At 44.9% G+C, this 23,487-nt stretch overlaps 1 protein-coding gene across 2 annotated transcripts in view; it reads left to right on the plus strand.

Annotated features, from left to right (window-relative positions):
- Nucleotides 1-16,044: 16,044 nt before the first annotated feature.
- TMF1 (TATA element modulatory factor 1) overlaps nucleotides 16,045-23,487 on the plus strand; it is a 36,105-nt gene continuing 28,662 nt past the window's right edge. Inside the window, exon 1 of one of the 2 annotated variants that reach the window (XM_063426799.1) lies at nucleotides 16,045-16,281. In XM_063426799.1, coding sequence (XP_063282869.1) covers nucleotides 16,140-16,281 — 142 coding nt within the window. In that variant the 5' untranslated portion in view covers nucleotides 16,045-16,139. Of the gene's footprint in view, nucleotides 16,282-20,120; nucleotides 20,194-23,487 lie in introns of those variants that run through there. The other variant, XM_063426800.1, reaches the window with a different exon arrangement.

A 23,487-nucleotide genomic window follows, 5' to 3' on the forward strand; every position in this document is an offset into this window, starting at 1 on the left:
AAGCAAATGAGAAAGGCTGCACTGGACTTGTGGCAATCCAGGGCAGCACTTTTCAGGCACTGAGCAACAGTGAAGCTTTGTCCTGAAATATTCATAAGGATTTTAACAGCAGCAGGGGCATTTTCGTACTGCCACAAAGGGAATGCACAAGAGAGGAGCCAGTGCCAGCCTGCTGCACAAGATGCCGGCAAGCTCCACTCCTGAGCACCCTGAGGGGGGGTCACGAAACGGCACAACTGCAACACTGGAAGATTTAGATATCACTAGACAAAAAACAAAGAACATGACAAAAAACAGCAAAAGTACATGAAAGCACCAGACAACACAACCAAACAGGAAAAGCCAAGCATGTCTGCCACTCAGCAAATGAGAATGGCTGCACTGGACTTGTGGAAATCAAGAGCAGCACTTTTTAAGTGCTGAGCAACAGTGACGCTTTGACCTAAAATATTCCTAAGGATTTTAACAGCAGCAGGGACATTTTTGTACCGCCCCAAAGGGAACGCACAAGAGAGGAGCCAGCGCCACCCTGCTGCACAAGACGCCGGCCATCTCCACTCCTGAGCACCCTGAGGAAGGTGCATGAAACAGCACAACTGCAAGTTGTCTAAAAATAAATAAAAATATAAAAATATTTTTATATTGAATAAACTATAACTTATAATATATATATTAAAAAATTAAATGAGGGAAAAAATTACTGAAACTCAAGAAAGGGATAACAATTAAATATATGATAGATAAAAGTCATACAATCAAAAAAATAATAATATTAATAATATAATAAATTATTACAAATAAAATTAAAAAAAAAATTTAAAGTACAAGAGATGAATGTACATTATAATATGTAATATTTATAATATAAATTATTTTAAAAATTAATAAAAATAATAATTATATAAATATATAAACAATTGTTAATGGTTAAAAGGGTAAATTAAATTAGAAAAATGATTTATTATATATTAACTCATAAAAACTAAATAGGTATTCAATAATAAGAAAAAAGGGTACTTGCTGTCTAATGCAGGCGCGCTCACATCGGCACTCCCTGCATCAGACGCATGTGACGTTAGACGTCCTCATGCAGAGCGTGAGGATGTTGAACGTCATTTAAGCCACTTTTAGTCCGGTAAGAGAGACAGCAACTAGAGGTGGGATTAGCCCTGTAATTAAAACACTGTGGTTTCTCCAAAAGGGGAGAGGGGCAAGGGAGAAGTGGTCTGGGTGCCTACAGTGTCCCTTTAACAACCAGGAAGTAACAGGACTGGTGGTCTGCTTGAAAATTAACAAGGTTAATTAAAAAATGTACCAATTTCTTTTGAAATCTGCACTTTTTGTAAAATGAAAAAATAAGACTTTTCACACACAAACCACTTCAGCAAGCTGAAATCCAAGAGTTCAGTTCCCCCTGATGCCCTCACAACTATTTTCAGGCCCTGGGATACTCTTTAACCCCTTGAGGACCGATGACGGTTCAGGATCGTCATCGGAAACATCCCCTTGAGGACCGATGACGGTCCTGGACCGTCATAACGGTCTTGGGGTACTTACCTGATCGCCGTCGGTCCCCCGGCAGCGATCAGCATTTCACCCGGTCTGGGGGGGGACTGCCTGTCTGCCCAGGCAGTCTCCCCACGGCAGATCAGGACCCCGCGACCACGTGATCGCTGATCTCATGGCCGCAATAGGTGACTGTGTATCTGCCTGCAGGGGGACTGTCTTTGCTGACAGGCAGTCTCCCTGCAAGCAAAAAATCCTATAATAATGTTTAAAAAATAGCAATCAGGGGGGCGGGGTCTGAGCACGGAGCTGAGCGGACGCATGCAGGCACAGCTCCCGCTCTGCACGACACTCAAACCGACTAAGAGACATATTACAGACCAGAAACAATGTAAAATGGGCTACCGGCAGAAAGGCGAAGCAACACTGAACGTTTCGGTACCTCACACGAAGCAATAGCAGCCGTCTGGCCGGGAACCGTATTTGAGGCCTAGCATGACAAGCAACCTGATTGCCGGGGGGGCGGCCGACCTCCCGACACAGGGTCAGCACTGCATGGCAGCTCTCCTGTTCCCCTGCAACCCCCCCCTATGGACCGGTGGGGGTTATCCCGGTCCCCGCTGGAAACACATTCTCGCCCGACAAGGGGACAATCATTGTCTGACGGCAAGTCACGAGAGGTTCCCAAGATGGCCGCCATACTACACCCTGAGCAAACAACGGAGGATCCAGGGCTCCAGCAATGGAGACGGCTCTTCGAGGCTAGGTTCAATCAAATTTGCCAAGCATTTTGGAGAAACCTACAACACAGGACTCCATCTCAAGCCTCACTCGTGAAGCAGCAGAACGTACCGGCAGCGGTCCGCCCGACCCACTCCAGGCGGGGGGACCCACGCTGGGGCGCACTCACACCGCCACCCTCTCAGCCGGAAGGCCCCTCGCAAGCCGAGGAACCCCGAGAACCTGGCACACACTAGGCTAAGAACTGCCGCACTTAAATCAACCAGGCGACACCTCACAAAGCAGCAAACCACTAAGAAGCAACGGAGAGTAGTCGGTTACAGCCAGCAAAGGAGTCTCCACTACAAACGTACCTCTGACTACTCAGACCAAATGGAGGTCTACCGGAGAGACCCGAGCGGCAACTCCCGCCAACGGGCCATCCATCAAGCGTAGGGACCCTCCACGGAGGAGAACAAAGCAGCCACCTACCTCTTCACATGTCCTAAGAGCTTCCCGAGTCAGGGGATTGGCTGAGTCAGAGACTCTCTCAGGACAGCGGACAGTATTATTTAACTCTGAATCCGCCATGATACAGATGGACACCATTTTACCTGAACGCTTTACCATGCCGTAAGGACTAAACCGTATTCCAGCGGTCACTCTACCCAATATGCGCTGATTGTGTGACCTTATGTCTCTCACTACTATTTGCCTATGAATGCAGCACATTTTAATGCTAGTTAATGTAGCCCATTGAAGTATATACAGCAGGTTGTTAATCCCATACATAATCCAATGAGCCTGATTATAACGCCTACAAAATGTACACTAGCTTGGTAAATTAAGCATACACTTAGTTACCTACTGACACAGCAGAGCATTAACATGTCTAGAGAGACTAGCGATGTGACTCTATATGGAAGGCAAATCTTAGCACTGTTAGCCACTATCTAGCCTATAGACCTCCTAGCCTATACACTCACAGCATGACTACCATATTTTAATTAGCTACTGCTAAACTAAAAAACAGGCTCAAGCATTGTGACTACGCTAGCATAGCAAAATTAGTACCGACGAGCAACTACTATGTTATTTTATTTCATTGTATTCTAGTTAAGCTTACTCTATCACTTTAGATGTTTAATCGATATACCTAGAAAATATAAAATTGTGCGACTTATCATGCCACTGTCTAACTGATATGAACCTTTAAGTACGCTGTTGTGGCGTCAGCTGATAACGTGTAACCACCTGCACAACAAAAATAAAGAATTTAAAAAAAAAAAAAAAAAATAGCAATCAGTGTTAAAAAATAATAATATATGTATCTTATATACATAATGTCAAACTAAGTGTATTTTTATATTTATATACAGTTGCAAGAAAAAGTATGTGAACCCTTTGGAATGATATGGATTTCTGCACAAATTGGTCATACAATGTGATCTGATCATCATCTAAGTCACAACAATAGACAATCACAGTCTGCTTAAACTAATAACACACAGAGAATGAAATGTTGCCATGTTTTTATTGAACACACCATGTAAACATTCACAGTGCAGGTGGAAAAAGTATGTGAACCCCTAGACTAATGACATCTCCTAGAACTAATTGTAGTGAGATGTCAGCCAACTGGAGTCCAATCAATGAGATGAGATCGGAGGTGTTGGTTACAGGTGCCCTGCACTATAAAAAACACACAAGTTCTGGTGAAAAAGAGGCACAGCACACCAACATCAAAACCTAATCCCAACTGTGAAGTATGGTGGTGGGGGCATCATGGTTTGGGGCTGCTTTGCTGCGTCAGGGCCTGGACGGATTGCTATCATCGAAGGAAAAATGAATTCCCAAGTTTATCAAGACATTTTGCAGGAGAACTTAAGGCCATCTGTCTACCAGCTGAAGCTCAACAGAAGATGGGTGTTGCAACAGGACAATGGCCCAAAGCATAGAAGTAAATCAACAACAGAATGGCTTAAACAGAAGAAAATACGCCTTCTGAAGTGGCCCAGTCAGAGTCCTGACCTCAACCCGATTGAGATGCTGTGGCATGACCTCAAGAAAGCGATTCACACCAGACATCCCAAGAATATTGCTGAACTGAAACAGTTTTGTAGAGAGGAATGGTCAACAATTACTCCTGACCGTTGTGCACGTCTGATCTACAACTACAGGAAACGTTTGGTTGAAGTTATTGCTGCCAGGTTCAACCAGTTATTAAATCCAAGGGTTCACATACCTTTTCCACCTGCACTGTGAATGTTTACATGGTGTGTTCAATAAAAACATGGCAACATTTCATTCTTTGTGTGTTATTAGTTTAAGCAGACTGTGATTGTCTATTGTTGTGACTTAGATCACATTTTATGACCAATTTGTGCAGAAATCCATATAATTCCAAAGGGTTCACATACTTTTTCTTGCAACTGTATACATATATTAATATAAAAATACACTTATGGGGAGGGGCCGGACCGCCGAGCGGGATGGTCGCATGTCTAAGCGGCTCCTGTAACCAACCGCAATATACGCTGTGTAAACCATGTCTTACCGTCAAAATATGGATCGCCAGTACAGTTACCCAAAGCTGAGAGACTACGGGACCCGGGGAGAGACTGGCTCAGTGAGCTTCAGTCCCCTGGGGGAGGACAACACGCTACCCCAAATGGGGCCTTCTCCTGCGGTGAGTGGGGTAGACGGCCGCTGCCCCACTATCCTGCACCACGGAGCCCAGCTAGGGATGCAGACCGGCGCAGACCCGGCCCCGTTCCCCCCCCCTTTGGACCGGTGGGGGTGATCCCGGTCCTCACCCTGTGGCCCTGGCCATGACACCGCAATTGAGGTTGTAGAGTCCAACCGCTGCACTTAAAATGGCAGGCGCCATGTGCGCAGACGGCGAGGGGAAGGCCTGCTCCCAACCCGCGCAGACGGCGAGGGGAAGGCCTGCTCCCAACCCGCGCTCACAACCACCAAGGCTCCTGCCTCCCACTCAAACCGCACAGAGAGACGGCAAAAACAGCACGATTTAAGTGCGCGAGGGACAACAGCTGCACTGAACATGCATCACACAAAGCAGCAAACATACCCATCGGCAGCTACCGTGCAAGCCGTCAAGAAAGGCTCCTCTATTGGCGGACTGCCCGGCAATCACCAACACTCCAGCCCACAACGGGAAGATTCAGCAAGCGGCAGCACTCCGCAGTATACACCCAGCTCCCGATAAGGGCAGACACCAGCATGCGGAGGACCAAGGGAGGCAAGCCCATTAACCTGCATCGGCAACACTGGGAAACCCTGCGAGACCCACATGATAAGCTGCGGACCAACTTCGCCCTGCAGCCTGCTCGGAAGGACACTCACCCCATGCAACCAAGACCCAGCAGGGCAGGTATGGGATTTAAAAACAGGACTGCCCCTGTCTGTCAAGCCTTGAGCCCGCCAGGACACTGAAATCTTCCCACTGAGGCGGCTTGGGAAACTCTGCTTAATCAGGGTGATAACTTCACTATGATCTTGCTTTGTATAAGAAGTCCTACTTAGACCTAGCTTAACTTGCAGCTACATCTAATGAAACAAGTCCAAACAATATATTAGATATGTGTAATCGTTTATGTCAGCCTCATAACAATTAACTCATTAACTGTTTGAAGCTAGGATGCAGATGCATGTCATGTTTCCCCCCTTTGTCACTCCTCTGTTTTCGACCTTCTGACATGTCCTTCCTACTATCTATCCAAGCGAGAACCTACACCATTATACATTGTCTTTCCTAATATTACCATGTACCTATTTAGCGAACGCCACGACGATTAATGCTATGTTTAACAAAGTTTAAAAAATGTGCTTGTACCTTAATGCCACATAAGTATAAACCTGTGAACTTACTGTGATTATGTTTGCTGCTGTGGCAACGTACATCATTTTGTCAAACCATGCACGACAAAAATAAAGAATTCAAAAAGAAAAATAAACTTATATTTAAATTACCGGTGTATATATACAATATATATAATAAGTATATATATATATTATTATAAAATATAAATAATATGCAAAAAAAATGTAAAAATTTTTTTTAATAATTAAAACAAAAATGATATATATATATATATATATATATATATACAAATCCAGAGAACCCCTGCACTCCAACTTCAATAATGGAAAAAATTACCTGGTGCTCTGGTGGCTAAATAATACAAGATACAAAATTACCGGCACTCAAGGATTGACAGTACTTCAAATCTTCATTTATTTCGAAGACAAAGATCGACGTTTCAGCTCCTCACAGGAGCTTTCATCAGGACACAAAATATCAAAACACTGAAAACACTCTTATATAGGACAAACAATTACTACTAATGGGTACTTACCACCAGGTGCACTGCATTTGCGCTCGCCGCCGGAACCGCCGAGACCGCCTTCACAGACAACCTTACTTCCGGGTTTACGGTCATGTGACCCCCTAGGACGTGTCAATTAACCAGGCTGTGTACGTTGCTGGGGCAACACCAATGAACAATCTCAGGTGGTTGCTCCCAAAGTACCAGCGCCGGCGAGGACCAAATTTCTTTATGACACTTAATGTTGTCATGGCGACCAGGACGCGTTTCCGGCGAGCGTGCCAAAACGCATAGAATCTGAACGAAAAACCTACAAGACACATATCTGCATATAAATGTATATACATATGTAAAAAATGTGTATGAGTAGTGGTGAAAAATGGAAAATGTTAATAAACAGTAGAGAGTGCATATAAATCCTCGAAACAGCAAACATAAAACTTGTGTAAAATATCAAAGTGATGTGTCTAGTATGTTGAAGTGATAAGTGGGGGGAGGCCCAAAGGCTGCAGAAATGTGAACAATATGTGTGTGAAGATAATCTTACTCCTAAGTGATAATACTAAATCTGAATATGTGAATAAGATGCATATATAGTGCTCGGTAATTGCGCACCTGGGGTAAGTCCCTTAGATACATACTTGTTACATATAACATTAAGTAAGGTTAATATGGAATTAAAAGAATAGTCAGCAGTACTGGAACATAAGAAAAAGACAGAAAAACGCAAAATAAAATTAAAAAAATAAAAATAAAGATCAAAATAAAAATAAACATAAATATAAAAATAAAATAAATATAAATAAAAATAAAATAAAAATAAAAAATAATAAAGAACAAAATAAGAATAAAAATTAAAATAAAAAATAAGAATAAAAAATATATGAAAAATAAAAAATAAAAATAAATATAAAAAATAAATAATAAAAAAATAAATAATAAAAAAATAAATAAAAATAAAAATAAATATGAAAATAAAAATAAACAAGAAAGTAAAATGAAATGATACAATAAAAAATAAATAAAAATAAAAATGAGGAATGAAAAATAAAATAAGTCAGAATGAGAGTAATAACGAATAAAGTAATAAACAATGATAATATACGAATGGAAAAAAAAAAAAAATAGCAAAATGACGGATGTGGAGGTAAACAATCCCATGACATGTAGATATTGATAGTGAAGGTCAAGGCTCAGATCCTTATAGGAAAGAAGCAAATGAACATTTCTCATTGAGGCCTCGAGGTGCTAGGGTTCCTAACTGGCAAATCCAGTAGGTCTCTCTTTGTAATAAGAGCCTAGCTCTATCACCCCCTCTGGCAGACAATGGAACATGTTCAATTGCAACGCATCTGAGTGAAGCTAGTTGATGCTTAAGTTCTAGAAAATGTCTGGCCACTGGTTTGTCCGATTTGCCATCACGGTAGGCAAGCCGGATACTAGACCTGTGGCCTCTTATTCTTTCACAGAGTGCGGTTTCTGTTTTACCTATATAGTTGAGCCCACAAGGGCAAGTCAATTTATAGATAACAAACTCAGTTCTGCAATTAATACGTTGTCTGATCTTGTAGGACTTGCCTGTAAACGGGTGTGTAAAGGTTTTGGAGGGAATGAGGTGGCCACACGTCACGCATCCCAAACCATTTCATTTTTCACCACTACTCATACACATTTTTTACATATGTATATACATTTATATGCAGATATGTGTCTTGTAGGTTTTTCGTTCAGATTCTATGCGTTTTGGCACGCTCGCCGGAAACGCGTCCTGGTCGCCATGACAACATTAAGTGTCATAAAGAAATTTGGTCCTCGCCGGCGCTGGTACTTTGGGAGCAACCACCTGAGATTGTTCATTGGTGTTGCCCCAGCAACGTACACAGCCTGGTTAATTGACACGTCCTAGGGGGTCACATGACCGTAAACCCGGAAGTAAGGTTGTCTGTGAAGGCGGTCTCGGCGGTTCCGGCGGCGAGCGCAAATGCAGTGCACCTGGTGGTAAGTACCCATTAGTAGTAATTGTTTGTCCTATATAAGAGTGTTTTCAGTGTTTTGATATTTTGTGTCCTGATGAAAGCTCCTGTGAGGAGCTGAAACGTCGATCTTTGTCTTCGAAATAAATGAAGATTTGAAGTACTGTCAATCCTTGAGTGCCGGTAATTTTGTATCTTATATATATATATATATATATATATATATATATGTAATTTTATTCTAACGGTATTTTGATAATATATATATATATATATATATATATATATATATATAATAAATATATATAAAAATACACTTAGAATGTAATGATATATATCTATGTATAAATAAAAATAATACGAAATATACTCCTCTAGACTCTAACTGCAGAAAAGAGTCTATCGGATATGGGAGAAATGCCTCTTGTGCTCAAGTAGTTGCTAAACAGCACACCAGTGTGGTTGCAGAACTGCTGCACTAGTAGTAAAGAGACAAAGAATGCCTGTGAACCAGGAGGTATAAGAGGCAGTGGACCGCTAGGATTTGTAGTTGCTATCAATAGAAATATAAAGAGTTGTATAGTCCTAACGCTGGCTTTAGGTAAAAAGTCCAAGTGCCTTCGAGGGCACCCCTTAATAAATACCTATACTGCTCCTCTTAACCCTCCATAGAAAAATGGTAGACAGAGTACAGGACTAAGAGAACGGATGCCTAGATGTAGAAGCAGGTTCGCTGGTGAGATCGCAGCTGTGTGAATACAGCAGCAGAGGTGTAGCTGACTAGGCCTGGTTCACAGGCATTCTTCGTCTCTTTACTACTAGTGCAGCAGTTCTGCAACCACACTGGTGTGCTGTTTAGCAACTACTTGAACACAAGAGGCATTTCTCCCATATCCAATAGACTCTTTTCTGCAGTTAGAGTCTTGAGGATAGAAGCACTCTACACTCCCCTTTACCATCTCAGCTACACTGTTTATAGCAAGTGTCACATTCTATATTATTCATTATCTTACTTCTTCTTACTAATACTTTCCTTGCTATATTTCTTATTGGAGGGTGTAGTGCCTTAGCCAGATTATAGGACATAGATTTAGCCTTGAGCTTTTTGTTTTTATCATTTCCATTTTAGTATATCTATTAAAAGTTATGTTTGAACGTTCATTTCAACTGTGACAATATCTATCATGATGTTGAGACACTTAATGGTAGGTTTTTCCTTTTTTTATTCATACCTATATATATTGAAACAACAATTTCCTACTTGTATTTACATTGTATCTATAACTTGCAAAAAAAGCAATAAACCATGTAAACACTGGGTGTTTTTAAACTCAGGACAACATTTTTAATCTATTTAGCAGTTTTTTTCATTAGCTTTTGTAGATAAGTAAAAGATTTTTCACCATATTTTATTATTTTTTTAAAGTAAAATATATGACATGATACAATTAGTGGTATGTAAAGAAAGCCCTTCTTGTCCTGAATAAAACAGTATATAACTTGTATGGGAACCGTAAATGAGAGAGCGGAAACCACAAAAGTGTCAAAACTGCTCTGGTCCTTAACGTACATCACAAAAACAGGCCGGTCCTTAAGGGGTTAATTGCTGTTATTTATGGAGTGCCGAGTCTTATTTGTAGGTGCTGCCATCTTCAATCTTCTATGGTGGAGATGCCCGGAAATCGAGAAATGGAATTCTTTGCCATAAGCTGGGCGTGCAAGAGTCAACACTGAGGAGCAGTGGCATGCCGCTAGAGGATGTGATGCGTTGCTGGAGGGAGGTGAGTATATGGATCCAGGGCCAATGACAAAGTTGACAAAGGCAGTGAAGCTTGACTAAAGTTACACCCTTTGTCAGGCTTCAAGTGTTGTATGAGGAAAATAATCCATTACTTTTCCTTATGTATAACTTTGAAATTAAGCATTTCTGGGGGAAAAAAGGGACCAACCACCTAAGAAGGAATTTGGTACATGCTTACATAAAAAAAAACACACACAAAAAAAACGCTTTAAAGCAGATCTATCAATTTCGGGGGTCTTTGCATGTTTCACAAAAGCACATAAAAATAGAGAGATCTGGTCTGGGTCCGGTGGCCGTGGGGTGCAGTGGAAGTTTTACTTCCCTCCGGCTGTCCCTCATGTCCACCGCCATCTTCACGATACAAGTTCTCTTGAGCTCCTGGTGCTTTAATCTTCATAGATAGAGACTGAATCCTACAGCCCTCATTTGTGATAGCTACTGGAGCTCCCATATTGTCAACCTCAGGATTTACTATAAGACACAGTAGTCACCCATTGTACAGCACTACGGAATTTGCTGGTGCTATATAAATAATAAAAAAATAATAATAGTCCATATTTAGTCTAATGATAACTTTGGATTCGAATTTAAATTAGTTAACTAAGTTAATCAGTATTTTCAATATTGAAAAGTGACAGATCTGCGTTAAACTCTGCCACTTCCATTGCCTCTATCAGCTGGCTAAGGATACTGGAACTGACAGACAGTTATAGCTGATGGAAGAGACACACAATTATAGCTGATGGGACAGACAGACAGTTATAGCTGATGGGACTGACAGACAGACAGTTAAAGCTGATGGGACTGACAGACAGACAGTTATAGCTGATGGGACAGACAGACAGACAGTTATAGCTGATGGGACTGACAGACAGACAGTTATAGCTGATTGGAATGACAGACAGACAGTTATAGCTGATGGGAATGACAGACAGACAGTTATAGCTGATGGTGTGATGGATAGAAACTAACGCATGTAAAATTTCTATTTACTATGTGTACCTGTGCTCATTCATTACTCAAAATGGCGGCTAGAGCACCCCCTCCCATCGACCAAAACCCTCATGTAACAAGATGGCGTCTCCATCCGGAGCTACACCTAAGATGATGATGACATCACACCTTGGAGGAAGTACATCAAGATAAAACACTTAGCCAATTAAAAATGTATGCTTAATATTTGCACACAATGCATTATTTTGCATTTTTTAAGGGGCTGTGTCCGCCCCCAATAAACACTTCAAAGTTTTAATTTATCTGAGCTTGTTGCCAGTGTGATTTCTTCAGTGTGCACACGTTACCTTACTTTAAAAATCTGGACAGGGGCAGATACTCAGGCAGACACTTGATCTGGTCCAAAACAATGGGACAGACAGACAGGTATAGCTGATGGGACTGACAGGCAGACATTTATAGCTGGTGGGACGGACAGAAAGACAGTCATAGCTGGTGGGACAGACAGACAGACAGGTATAGCTGATGGGACAGACAGACAGGTATAGCTTGTAGAACAGACAGTTATAGCTTGTGGGACAGACAGACAGTTATAGCTGATGGGACAGACAGACAGTTATAGCTGATGGGACAGACAGACAGGTATAACTGGTGGGACAGACAGGCAGGTATAGCTGGTGGAACAGACAGACAGGTATAGCTTGTAGAACAGACAGTTATAGCTTGTGGGACAGACAGACAGTTATAGCTGATGGGACAGACAGACCGTTATAGCTGATGGGACAGACAGACAGGTATAGCTGGTGGGACAGACAGGCAGGTATAGCTGGTGGAACAGACAGACAGGTATAGCTGGTGGGACAGACAGACAGACAGGTATAGAGGGTGGGACAGACAGACAGTCATAGCTGGTGGGACGTACAGACAGACAGTTTTAGCTGGTGGGACAGACAGACAGGTATAGCTGATAGGACAGACAGTCATAGCTGATGGGAGGGACAGACAGACAGTCATAGCTGATGGGACAGACAGGTATAGCTGATGGGACAGACAGACAGACAGGTATAGCTTGTGGGACAGACAGACAGACAGGTATAGCTGATGGGACAGACAGGTATAGCTGGTGGGACAGACAGGCAGGTATAGCTGGTGGGACAGACAGATAGGTATAGCTGGTGGGACACACAGACAGTCATAGCTGGTGGGACGTACAGACAGACAGTTTTAGCTGGTGGGACAGACAGACAGGAATAGCTGATGGGACAGAGTCATAGCTGATGGGAGGGACAGACAAACAGTCATAGCTGATGGGAGGGACAGACAGACAGTCATAGCTGATGGGACAGACAGGTATAGCTGATGGGACAGACAGACAGACAGGTATAGCTTGTGGGACAGACAGACAGACAGGTATAGCTGATGGGACAGACAGGTATAGCTGGTGGGACAGACAGGTATAGCTGGTGGGACAGACAGGCAGGTATAGCTGGTGGGACAGACAGATAGGTATAGCTGGTGGGACACACAGACAGTCATAGCTGGTGGGACGTACAGACAGACAGTTTTAGCTGGTGGGACAGACAGACAGGAATAGCTGATGGGACAGAGTCATAGCTGATGGGAGGGACAGACAAACAGTCATAGCTGATGGGACAGACAGACAGTCAGTTATAGCTGGTGGGACAGACAGACAGTTATAGCTGGTGGGACGGACAGACAGACAGTTATAGCTGGTGGGACGGACAGACAGACAGTTATAGCTGGTGGGACGGACAGACAGTTATAGCTGGCGGGACGGACAGACAGTTATAGCTGGTGGGACAGACAGACAGTTATAGCTGGTGGGACAGACAGACAGACAGACAGTCATAGCTGATGGGACAGACAGTCATAGCTGGTGGGACAGACAGTTTTAGCTGGTGGGACAGACAGACAGACAGTTATAGCTGGTGGGACGGACAGACAGTCAGTTATAGCTGGTGGGACGGACAGACAGTCAGTTATAGCTGGTGGGACGGACAGACAGTCATAGCTGGTGGGACAGACAGACAGTCATAGCTGGTGGGACAGACAGACAGTCATAGCTGGTGGGACAGACAGACAGACAGGTATAGCTTGTGGGACAGACAGACAGACAGGTATAGCTTGTGGGACAGACAGACAGTTATAGCTGATGGGACAGACAGACAGACAGGTATAGCTTGTGGGACAGACAGACAGTTATAGCTGATGGGACAGACAGACAGGTATAGCTGATGGGACAGACAGACAGGTATAGCTGATGGGACAGACAAGCAGGTATAGCTGATGGGACAGACAAGCAGGTATAGCTGGTGGGACAGACAAGCAGGTATAGCTGGTGGGACAGACAGGCAGGTATAGCTGGTGGGACAGACAGACAGGTATAGCTGGTGGGACAGACAGACAGGTATAGCTGGTGGGACAGACAGACAGGTATAGCTGGTGGGACAGACAGACAGTTTTAGCTGATGGGACAGACAGACAGGTATAGCTGATGGGACAGACAGGTATAGCTGGTGGGACAGACAGGCAGGTATAGCTGGTGGGACAGACAGATAGGTATAGCTGGTGGGACAGACAGACAGTCATAGCTGGTGGGACGTACAGACAGACAGTTTTAGCTGGTGGGACAGACAGACAGGAATAGCTGATGGGACAGAGTCATAGCTGATGGGAGGGACAGACAGACAGTCATAGCTGATGGGACAGACAGACAGTCAGTTATAGCTGGTGGGACAGACAGACAGTTATAGCTGGTGGGACGGACAGACAGACAGTTATAGCTGGTGGGACGGACAGACAGACAGTTATAGCTGGTGGGACGGACAGACAGTTATAGCTGGCGGGACGGACAGACAGTTATAGCTGGCGGGACGGACAGACAGTTATAGCTGGTGGGACAGACAGACAGTTATAGCTGGTGGGACAGACAGACAGTTATAGCTGGTGGGACAGACAGACAGACAGTCATAGCTGATGGGACAGACAGACAGTCATAGCTGGTGGGACAGACAGACAGTCATAGCTGGTGGGACAGACAGACAGTCATAGCTGGTGGGACAGACAGTCAGTTTTAGCTGGTGGGACAGACAGACAGTCAGTTATAGCTGGTGGGACGGACAGTCATAGCTGGTGGGACAGACAGACAGTCATAGCTGGTGGGACAGACAGACAGTCATAGCTGGTGGGACAGACAGACAGACAGGTATAGCTTGTGGGACAGACAGACAGACAGGTATAGCTTGTGGGACAGACAGACAGTTATAGCTGATGGGACAGACAGACAGACAGGTATAGCTTGTGGGACAGACAGACAGTTATAGCTGATGGGACAGACAGACAGGTATAGCTGATGGGACAGACAGACAGGTATAGCTGATGGGACAGACAAGCAGGTATAGCTGATGGGACAGACAAGCAGGTATAGCTGGTGGGACAGACAAGCAGGTATAGCTGGTGGGACAGACAGGCAGGTATAGCTGGTGGGACAGACAGACAGGTATAGCTGGTGGGACAGACAGACAGGTATAGCTGGTGGGACAGACAGACAGGTATAGCTGGTGGGACAGACAGACAGTTTTAGCTGGTGGGACAGACAGACAGTTTTAGCTGATGGGACAGACAGACAGGTATAGCTGATGGGACAGACAGACAGGTATAGCTGATGGGACAGACAGTCATAGCTGATGGGAGGGACAGACAGACAGTCATAGCTGATGGGAGGGACAGACAGACAGTCATAGCTGATGGGACAGACAGTCAGTTATAGCTGGTGGGGCAGACAGACAGTTATAGCTGGTGGAACAGACAGACAGTTATAGCTGGTGGGACGGACAGACAGTTATAGCTGGTGGGACAGACGGACAGACAGACAGACAGTCAGTTTTAGCTGGTGGGACAGACAGACAGTTATAGCTGGTGGGACAGACAGACAGACAGTTATAGCTGGTGGGACGGACAGACAGACAGTTATAGCTGGTGGGACGGACAGACAGACAGTTATAGCTGGTGGGACGGACAGACAGACAGGTATAGCTGGTGGGACAGACAGACAGTTGTTTTAGCTGGTGGGACAGACAGACAGTCGGTTTTAGCTGATGGGACAGACAGGCAGTCAGTTTTAGCTGGTGGGACGGACAGACAGACAGTTATATCTGGTGGGACGGACAGACGGACAGTTATATCTGGTGGGACGGACAGACAGACAGTTATAGCTGGTGGGACGGACAGACAGACAGTTATAGCTGGTGGGACGGACAGACAGACAGTTATAGCTGGTGGGACAGACAGACAGTTTTAGCTGGTGGGACAGACAGACGGTTTTAGCTGATGGGACAGACAGACAGTTGTTTTAGCTGATGGGACAGACAGACAGTTTTAGCTGGTGGGACAGACAGACAGTTTTAGCTGATGGGACAGACAGACAGGTATAGCTGATGGGACAGACAGACAGGTATAGCTGATGGGACAGACAGTCATAGCTGATGGGAGGGACAGACAGACAGTCATAGCTGATGGGAGGGACAGACAGACAGTCATAGCTGATGGGACAGACAGTCAGTTATAGCTGGTGGGGCAGACAGACAGTTATAGCTGGTGGAACAGACAGACAGTTATAGCTGGTGGGACAGACAGTCCATCCTTCCTGCAGTGAGGGTGATGGAACGTGAGAAGCCACGCCCCCTGGCTGCGGTTGCGGTAGTCGCAGGGTGATGACGTGGAGGCTGGGTTTGTTTACTGCTACGTGTTCGGGAAGTGCTGGGGGTTCGGTCGCGGTTGGCGGTGTGGCCCCCGGGAGCCGGTACCGGCCGCAGGATGAGCTGGTTTAACGCCTCGCACCTGTCCAGCTTCGCCAAGCAAGCGCTATCCCAGGCACAGAAATCCATCGACAGAGTGCTGGACATCAAGGAGGAAGAGACAGCCTGGGCCGACTCCATCATAGGATCTTATACTGAGGGTGAGGGAGAGAGAGAGAGAGAGAGAGAGAGAGAGAGAGAGAGAGAGAGACTCCATCATAGGATCTTATACTGAGGGTGAGAGAGAGACTCCATCATAGGATCTTATACTGAGAGTGAGAGAGAGACTCCATCATAGGATCTTATACTGAGGGTGAGAGAGAGACTCCATCATAGGATATTATAATGAGGGTGAGAGAGAGAGAGAGAGAGAGAGAGAGAGACTCCATCATAGGATCTTATACTGAGGGTGAGAGAGAGACTCCATCATAGGATCTTATACTGAGAGTGAGAGAGAGACTCCATCATAGGATCTTATACTGAGGGTGAGAGAGAGACTCCATCATAGGATCTTATACTGAGGGTGAGAGAGAGAGAGAGAGAGACTCCATCATAGGATCTTATACTGAGGGTGAGAGAGAGAGAGACTCCATCATAGGATCTTATACTGAGGGTGAGAGAGAGAGACTCCATCATAGGATCTTATACTGAGGGTGAGAGAGAGAGACTCCATCATAGGATCTTATACTGAGGGTGAGAGAGAGAGATTCCATCATAGGATCTTATACTGAGGGTGAGAGAGAGAGACTCCATCATAGGATCTTATACTGAGGGTGAGAGAGAGACTCCATCATAGGATCTTATACTGAGGGTGAGAGAGAGACTCCATCATAGGATCTTATACTGAGGGTGAGAGAGAGACTCCATCATAGGATCTTATACTGAGGGTGAGAGAGAGACTCCATCATAGGATCTTATACTGAGGGTGAGAGAGAGACTCCATCATAGGATCTTATACTGAGGGTGAGAGAGAGACTCCATCATAGGATCTTATACTGAGGGTGAGAGTGAGAGACATAGACAGAGGCAGACAGACTCCATCATAGGACCTTATACTGAGGGAGAGAGAGAGAGACTCCATCATAGGATCTTATACTGAGGGTGAGAGACAGAGACTCCATCATAGGATCTTATACTGAGGGTGAGAGAGAGAGAGAGAGAGACTGACTCCATCATATGATCTTATACTGAGGGTGAGAGAGAGAGAGAGAGACTCCATCATAGGATCTTATACTGAGGGTGAGAGAGAGACTCCATCATAGGATCTTATACTGAGGGTGAGAGAGAGCGAGAGAGACTCCATCATAGGACCTTATACTGAGGGTGAGAGAGAGAGACTCCATCATAGGATCTTATACTGAGGGTGAGAGAGAGAGAGAGAGATACTCCATCATAGGATCTTATACTGAGGGTGAGAGTGAGAGACTCCATCATAGGATCTTATACTGAGGGTGAGAGTGAGAGACTCCATCATAGGATCTTATACTGAGGGTGAGAGTGAGAGACTCCATCATAGGATCTTATACTGAGGGTGAGAGAGAGAGAGAGAGAGACTCCATCATAGGATCTTATACTGAGGGTGAGAGAGAGAGAGAGACTCCATCATAGGATCTTATACGGAGGGTGAGAGACAGAGACTCCATCATAGGACCTTATACTGAGGGTGAGAGAGAGACTCCATCATAGGATCTTATACTGAGGGGGAGAGAGAGAGAGACTCCATCATAGGACCTTATACTGAGGGTGAGAGAGAGAGACTCCATCATAGGACCTTATACTGAGGGTGAGAGAGAGAGACTCCATCATAGGATCTTATACTGAGGGTGAGAGAGAGAGAAAGAGAGACTCCATCATAGGATCTTATACTGAGGGTGAGAGACAGAGACTCCATCATAGGACCTTATACTGAGGGTGAGAGAGAGAGAGATACTCCATCATAGGATCCTATACTGAGGGTGAGAGAGAGTGAGAGACAGAGACAGACAGACTCCATCATAGGACCGTATACTGAGGGTGAGAGAGAGAGACTCCATCATAGGATCTTATACTGAGGGTGAGAGAGAGAGAGAGAGAGAGAGAGACTCCATCATAGGATCTTATACTGAGGGTGAGAGAGAGACTCCATCATAGGATCTTATAATGAGGGTGAGAGAGAGAGAGACTCCATCATATGATCTTATACTGAGGGTGAGAGAGAGAGAGACTCCATCATAGGATCTTATACTGAGGGTGAGAGAGAGAGACTCCATCATAGGATCTTATACTGAGGGTGAGAGAGAGACTCCATCATAGGATCTTATACTGAGGGTGAGAGAGAGACTCCATCATAGGATCTTATACTGAGGGTGAGAGAGAGAGAGAGACTCCATCATAGAACCTTATACTGAGGGTGAGAGACAGAGACTCCATCATAGGATCTTATACTGAGGGTGAGAGAGAGAGAGAGAGAGAGAGAGAGAGACTCCATCATAGGATCTTATACTGAGGGTGAGAGAGAGAGAGAGACTCCATCATAGGATCTTATACTGAGGGTGAGAGAGAGAGACTCCATCATAGGATCTTATACTGAGGGTGAGAGAGAGACTCCATCATAGGACCTTATACTGAGGGTGAGAGAGAGAGAGATACTCCATCATAGGATCCTATACTGAGGGTGAGAGAGAGTGAGAGACAGAGACAGACAGACTCCATCATAGGACCGTATACTGAGGGTGAGAGAGAGAGACTCCATCATAGGATCTTATACTGAGGGTGAGAGAGAGAGAGAGAGACTCCATCATAGGATCTTATACTGAGGGTGAGAGAGAAACTCCATCATAGGATCTTATAATGAGGGTGAGAGAGAGAGAGACTCCATCATATGATCTTATACTGAGGGTGAGAGAGAGAGAGACTCCATCATAGGATCTTATACTGAGGGTGAGAGAGAGAGACTCCATCATAGGATCTTATACTGAGGGTGAGAGAGAGACTCCATCATAGGATCTTATACTGAGGGTGAGAGAGAGACTCCATCATAGGATCTTATACTGAGGGTGAGAGAGAGACTCCATCATAGGATCTTATACTGAGGGTGAGAGAGAGACTCCATCATAGGATCTTATACTGAGGGTGAGAGAGAGAGAGAGACTCCATCATAGAACCTTATACTGAGGGTGAGAGACAGAGACTCCATCATAGGATCTTATACTGAGGGTGAGAGAGAGAGAGAGAGAGAGAGACTCCATCATAGGATCTTATACTGAGGGTGAGAGAGAGAGACTCCATCATAGGATCTTATACTGAGGGTGAGAGAGAGAGACTCCATCATAGGATCTTATACTGAGGGTGAGAGAGAGACTCCATCATAGGATCTTATAATGAGGGTGAGAGAGAGAGAGACTCCATCATAGGATCTTATACTGAGGGTGAGAGAGAGAGTGAGAGACATAGACAGAGGCAGACAGACTCCATCATAGGACCTTATACTGAGGGTGAGAGAGAGAGACTCCATCATAGGATCTTATACTGAGGGTGAGAGTGAGAGACTCCATCATAGGACCTTATACTGAGGGTGAGAGAGAGACTCCATCATAGGATCTTATACTGAGGGGGAGAGAGAGAGAGACTCCATCATAGGATCTTATACTGAGGGGGAGAGAGAGAGAGAGAGAGTGAGAGACAGAGACAGACAGACTCCATCATAGGACCTTATACTGAGGGTGCGAGAGAGAGACTCCGTCATAGGACCTTTTACTGAGGGTGAGAGAGAGTGAGAGACAGAGACAGACAGACTCCATCATAGGACCGTATACTGAGGGTGAACGAGAGAGACTCCATCATAGGATCTTATACTGCGGGTGAGAGAGAGAGAGACTCCATCATAGGATCTTATACTGAGGGTGAGAGAGAGAGACTCCATCATAGGACCTTATATTGAGGGTGAGAGAGACTCCATCATAGGACCTTATATTGAGGGTGAGAGAGACTCCATCATAGGACCTTATATTGAGGGTGAGAGAGAGAGACTCCATCATAGGACCTTATAATGAGGGTGAGAGAGAGAGACTCCATCATAGGACCTTATAATGAGGGTGAGAGCCAGGGGGAGCACTGACAGGGGGCCCAGTCTTTATACGGCTCTTTAATAAGGATTCGAACTGTCTCCAGCATGGGCACCATGCCAGCCCTCACTGATCCCTAGCAGAACCCTGTAATTCGTTATTGATGGAGAATCCCATCATAATGCCTCAGTGAATATCGCTCTTTAGTGGGACTGTCTTCCACTCACTGGTCAATCTGGCAACCCGAGCACTGACAAGCTGTCATAGGCAGATGTGTTTCTGTCACTTCCATGTGTGTCAGCTTATCTGCCTCCTGCCTGTAGGTGAATCACCCACTAACTATACGCCAGGGGTTTTACTTTGTGTGTGTTGAATCACTTTGTGAATTTTGTGTCACTGTGCCAGCGCATCACTTCTTACCAGGACTTGGAGAGAACCTGAAAAAAAATCATCTTGCGTGATATCGCTCCTGTATATATTGATCACACTATATATCACAAAGATAGATGGTGTACTCAATGTAAAATATAGAGATTTAATCCCATGTTCCAGCTCTGCAATATTCAAGCTTTGTGGGTGTTACTCTTCATGTAACAGCCACTTCTCGGCTGTCCACCGCTCTGCCTCCTGTCTTCATAGATTTGCCCTGCTTGGGGATGCATGGCTAAGCAGGGCAAACCTTCTCAGTGACCTGAGTCGTAACAGAGTGACTACATGTCACTCTGTTCCTATACTCCCTAGCCAGCTCTAGAACTGCAGGCTAGGGAATCTCCATAGCAACCACAGCATATATGCTGTGGTTGCTATTCTTAACAGAGCTGAATAATTAAAAAAAGGTTTTTCTCTCTCTCTCTCTCTCTCTCTCTCTCTCTCTATATATATATATATATATATATATATATGTTTGCTAGCAACACTTCTAGCACAATTTATAGATATAATTGTATGCTCAATCTAATGAGTATACATACATTTTGTTGTGGCAGGTCCCATTTAAAAGTTACTCACTACTGCAAGCTTGGAGTGTCAATGACACACTTACCAGGGGTCAACTACTTGTACTCTCAAGGGCAGAATTTGCACTTGCCAGTAGCTATGGTGAATGCAAATGTTGAGCCCTGAGTATGTACATATGTTGTATAATATATACATATCTTCTATGACATGTACTTGTTGAACCCGTTGACGCACACTGTAATTCTACTTTATCAGTTAGTCGCTATCCTGTTTATCAACTATTTATGATCTTCCGCATGTCTTTATAGCCATTGTAATGTGTCAGGTGTGACCCTGCCTTTCATATTTATAGTTATTGTAAGAATGATGTGGATAGAATATTTAGATAATATAAAGGGTTTACTTTTAAATATCCTCTTTACAGGTCTTTTTTTTTTTTTTTTTTTAAATTCTTTATTTTTTGTGCTCGGTATTGCATGTTGACAGGATACATTTCAGAGCAAAGTTGTAAATCAATTGTAAGATAGGAGCAAGCAGGTACATGTATTAACGATTACATTTCAATTTTTAAGCACATTTTCTTTTTGCATAAAGGTTTATTGACATGCCCAGGGTGGATAGGATTGTGGTTGGTCTCGTAGTGTGCATTTGTGCTCCCCATGGGATACTCCAGGTATGTGAGTGATGTGATTGTGTTTCAGGTTAGTGCAGGTATGTGGGTTTAGATGCCTGTGTGTACTCGCTAGTGGAACTCAGTGGATTCTTGTGGTCTGCCTAGCGTGGTAGTGGTTCCGGAATGCTAAGTACCTTGTGCGGCATCTTGTGTGTCCCCTGTAACCCTGGGGATGACGGGGGGTGGGCGGAGTGGCGAGGTTAAACTTTAAGCGCCTGCAGTCTTTCTATGGTGTGTGGTTGTAGTATAAGTGTGTCTCAGTGACATGTGCGGAGAGGATATTATCGCTCCCAACCTTTACATATGAGTTAACATTTTAGATAACGAAGGAATGAAAGCATGGTAGTGCTGAGGCTCATATACAGTACAACAAAACATGAAGAACATGAAAAAAAAGGAAAAAGAAAAAACAAAGGAATGAACTAGAGAAAATAATGTGAGGAAACCCAGGGGGACGCAGAGGTGTCATTGATATGGGGACTTAGTCTCGGGTGTGAGTGGTTATTGGGGGTTGCCCCTTCTCTCTCATGGGTATCAGGTCTCCACATGTGCAGTCCCCGCACCGCAGTATATAGTGCCCCTGGTTTCAGTCCCTGTACGGGGTCAGGTGGTAGGCGTCGGTGACTTGGTTGTTTGCTGGTCGTGGATGGAGCCGTCGTCCTGCTCCCAGCTGTCTGGTTGGCTCGCTGTCATGGAGGTGAGTTGTGGGGGTTGTAGTCCCAGTGCCCGCAGGAAGGTGGGCGCTCCGGTTGGGGTTGTGAGGTGGTGAGCTGTCCCGTTATGGTGGACAAGTAGAGCGCCCGTGTTACCCCACCTGTAAGTGATGCCGGCCTTCCGCAGGGTCGTTGTCACAGGGTCGAATGTCTTTCGCCTTAATAGTGTGGCTCTGGTAACATCCTGGAAAAAGGAGAGCTGGGAGCCCTCAAAGGCCAGAGGAGTTTTGCCTTTTATTGCGTTCATTGTTTGAATTTTGTCAGATGTTGTCGCCAGGCGCAGGATAACATCTCTAGGCATGGTGGGTGGTATGCGGGTAGAGCTGGTCACTCTGTAGATCCCGTCCGGGGTTATTTTTTTTGTGGCTAGCAGTGTTGTGAGTAGTCGTCTTACATACTGCGGCAGTTCCTCAGTTGTGACTGTGTTTGGGATGCCCCGGATTTTGATGTGATTCCGGCGCTGTTTGTCTTCCAGCGACATAATTTGGCCGGCGAGAACATGCTGTTCTGCCTGTAGGCGTTGTATCGATTCCTGGAGGGTGGACACTGTGTCATGGATGGTGGTAAGATCAGCTTCCACTGTACCCACTCTCTCCGTGACTGATTGTATGTCCTTTTTGACCATGGCGACGTCAGCCGCCAACAGTTGTTGTATGTTGGTCCAGAGTGTTTTCAGGTCGCCTTTAGTCGTGGGGGCCAAGTCATCCTGGGCCTCGTGTGGCAGTATGCAGTCTGCCGGGGGAGTCATATTAGTAGTCGGCTCCTCGCGGTCAGGTCCGGATGTTTGCCTGATAGGTGAGCGGTGTGTGGTGCGCGCCATTTCGGTTTGTGCCGGTCGGAGCCACATCTCGCCAATGTCCCTGGCTTGTGTGGTCGCGCTTGCCGTGGGTTTGTTTGATCGGCGGCCCATACTCGTGGAATCTGGGTTCAAGTTGGGTGCTTGGTACCCGAGTAGGCTTCCGTCAAGGTAGGCCTCCAGGC

The sequence above is a fragment of the Pelobates fuscus genome, chromosome 7 (genome assembly GCF_036172605.1).
Source record: "Pelobates fuscus isolate aPelFus1 chromosome 7, aPelFus1.pri, whole genome shotgun sequence".
Taxonomy (NCBI): domain Eukaryota; kingdom Metazoa; phylum Chordata; class Amphibia; order Anura; family Pelobatidae; genus Pelobates; species Pelobates fuscus.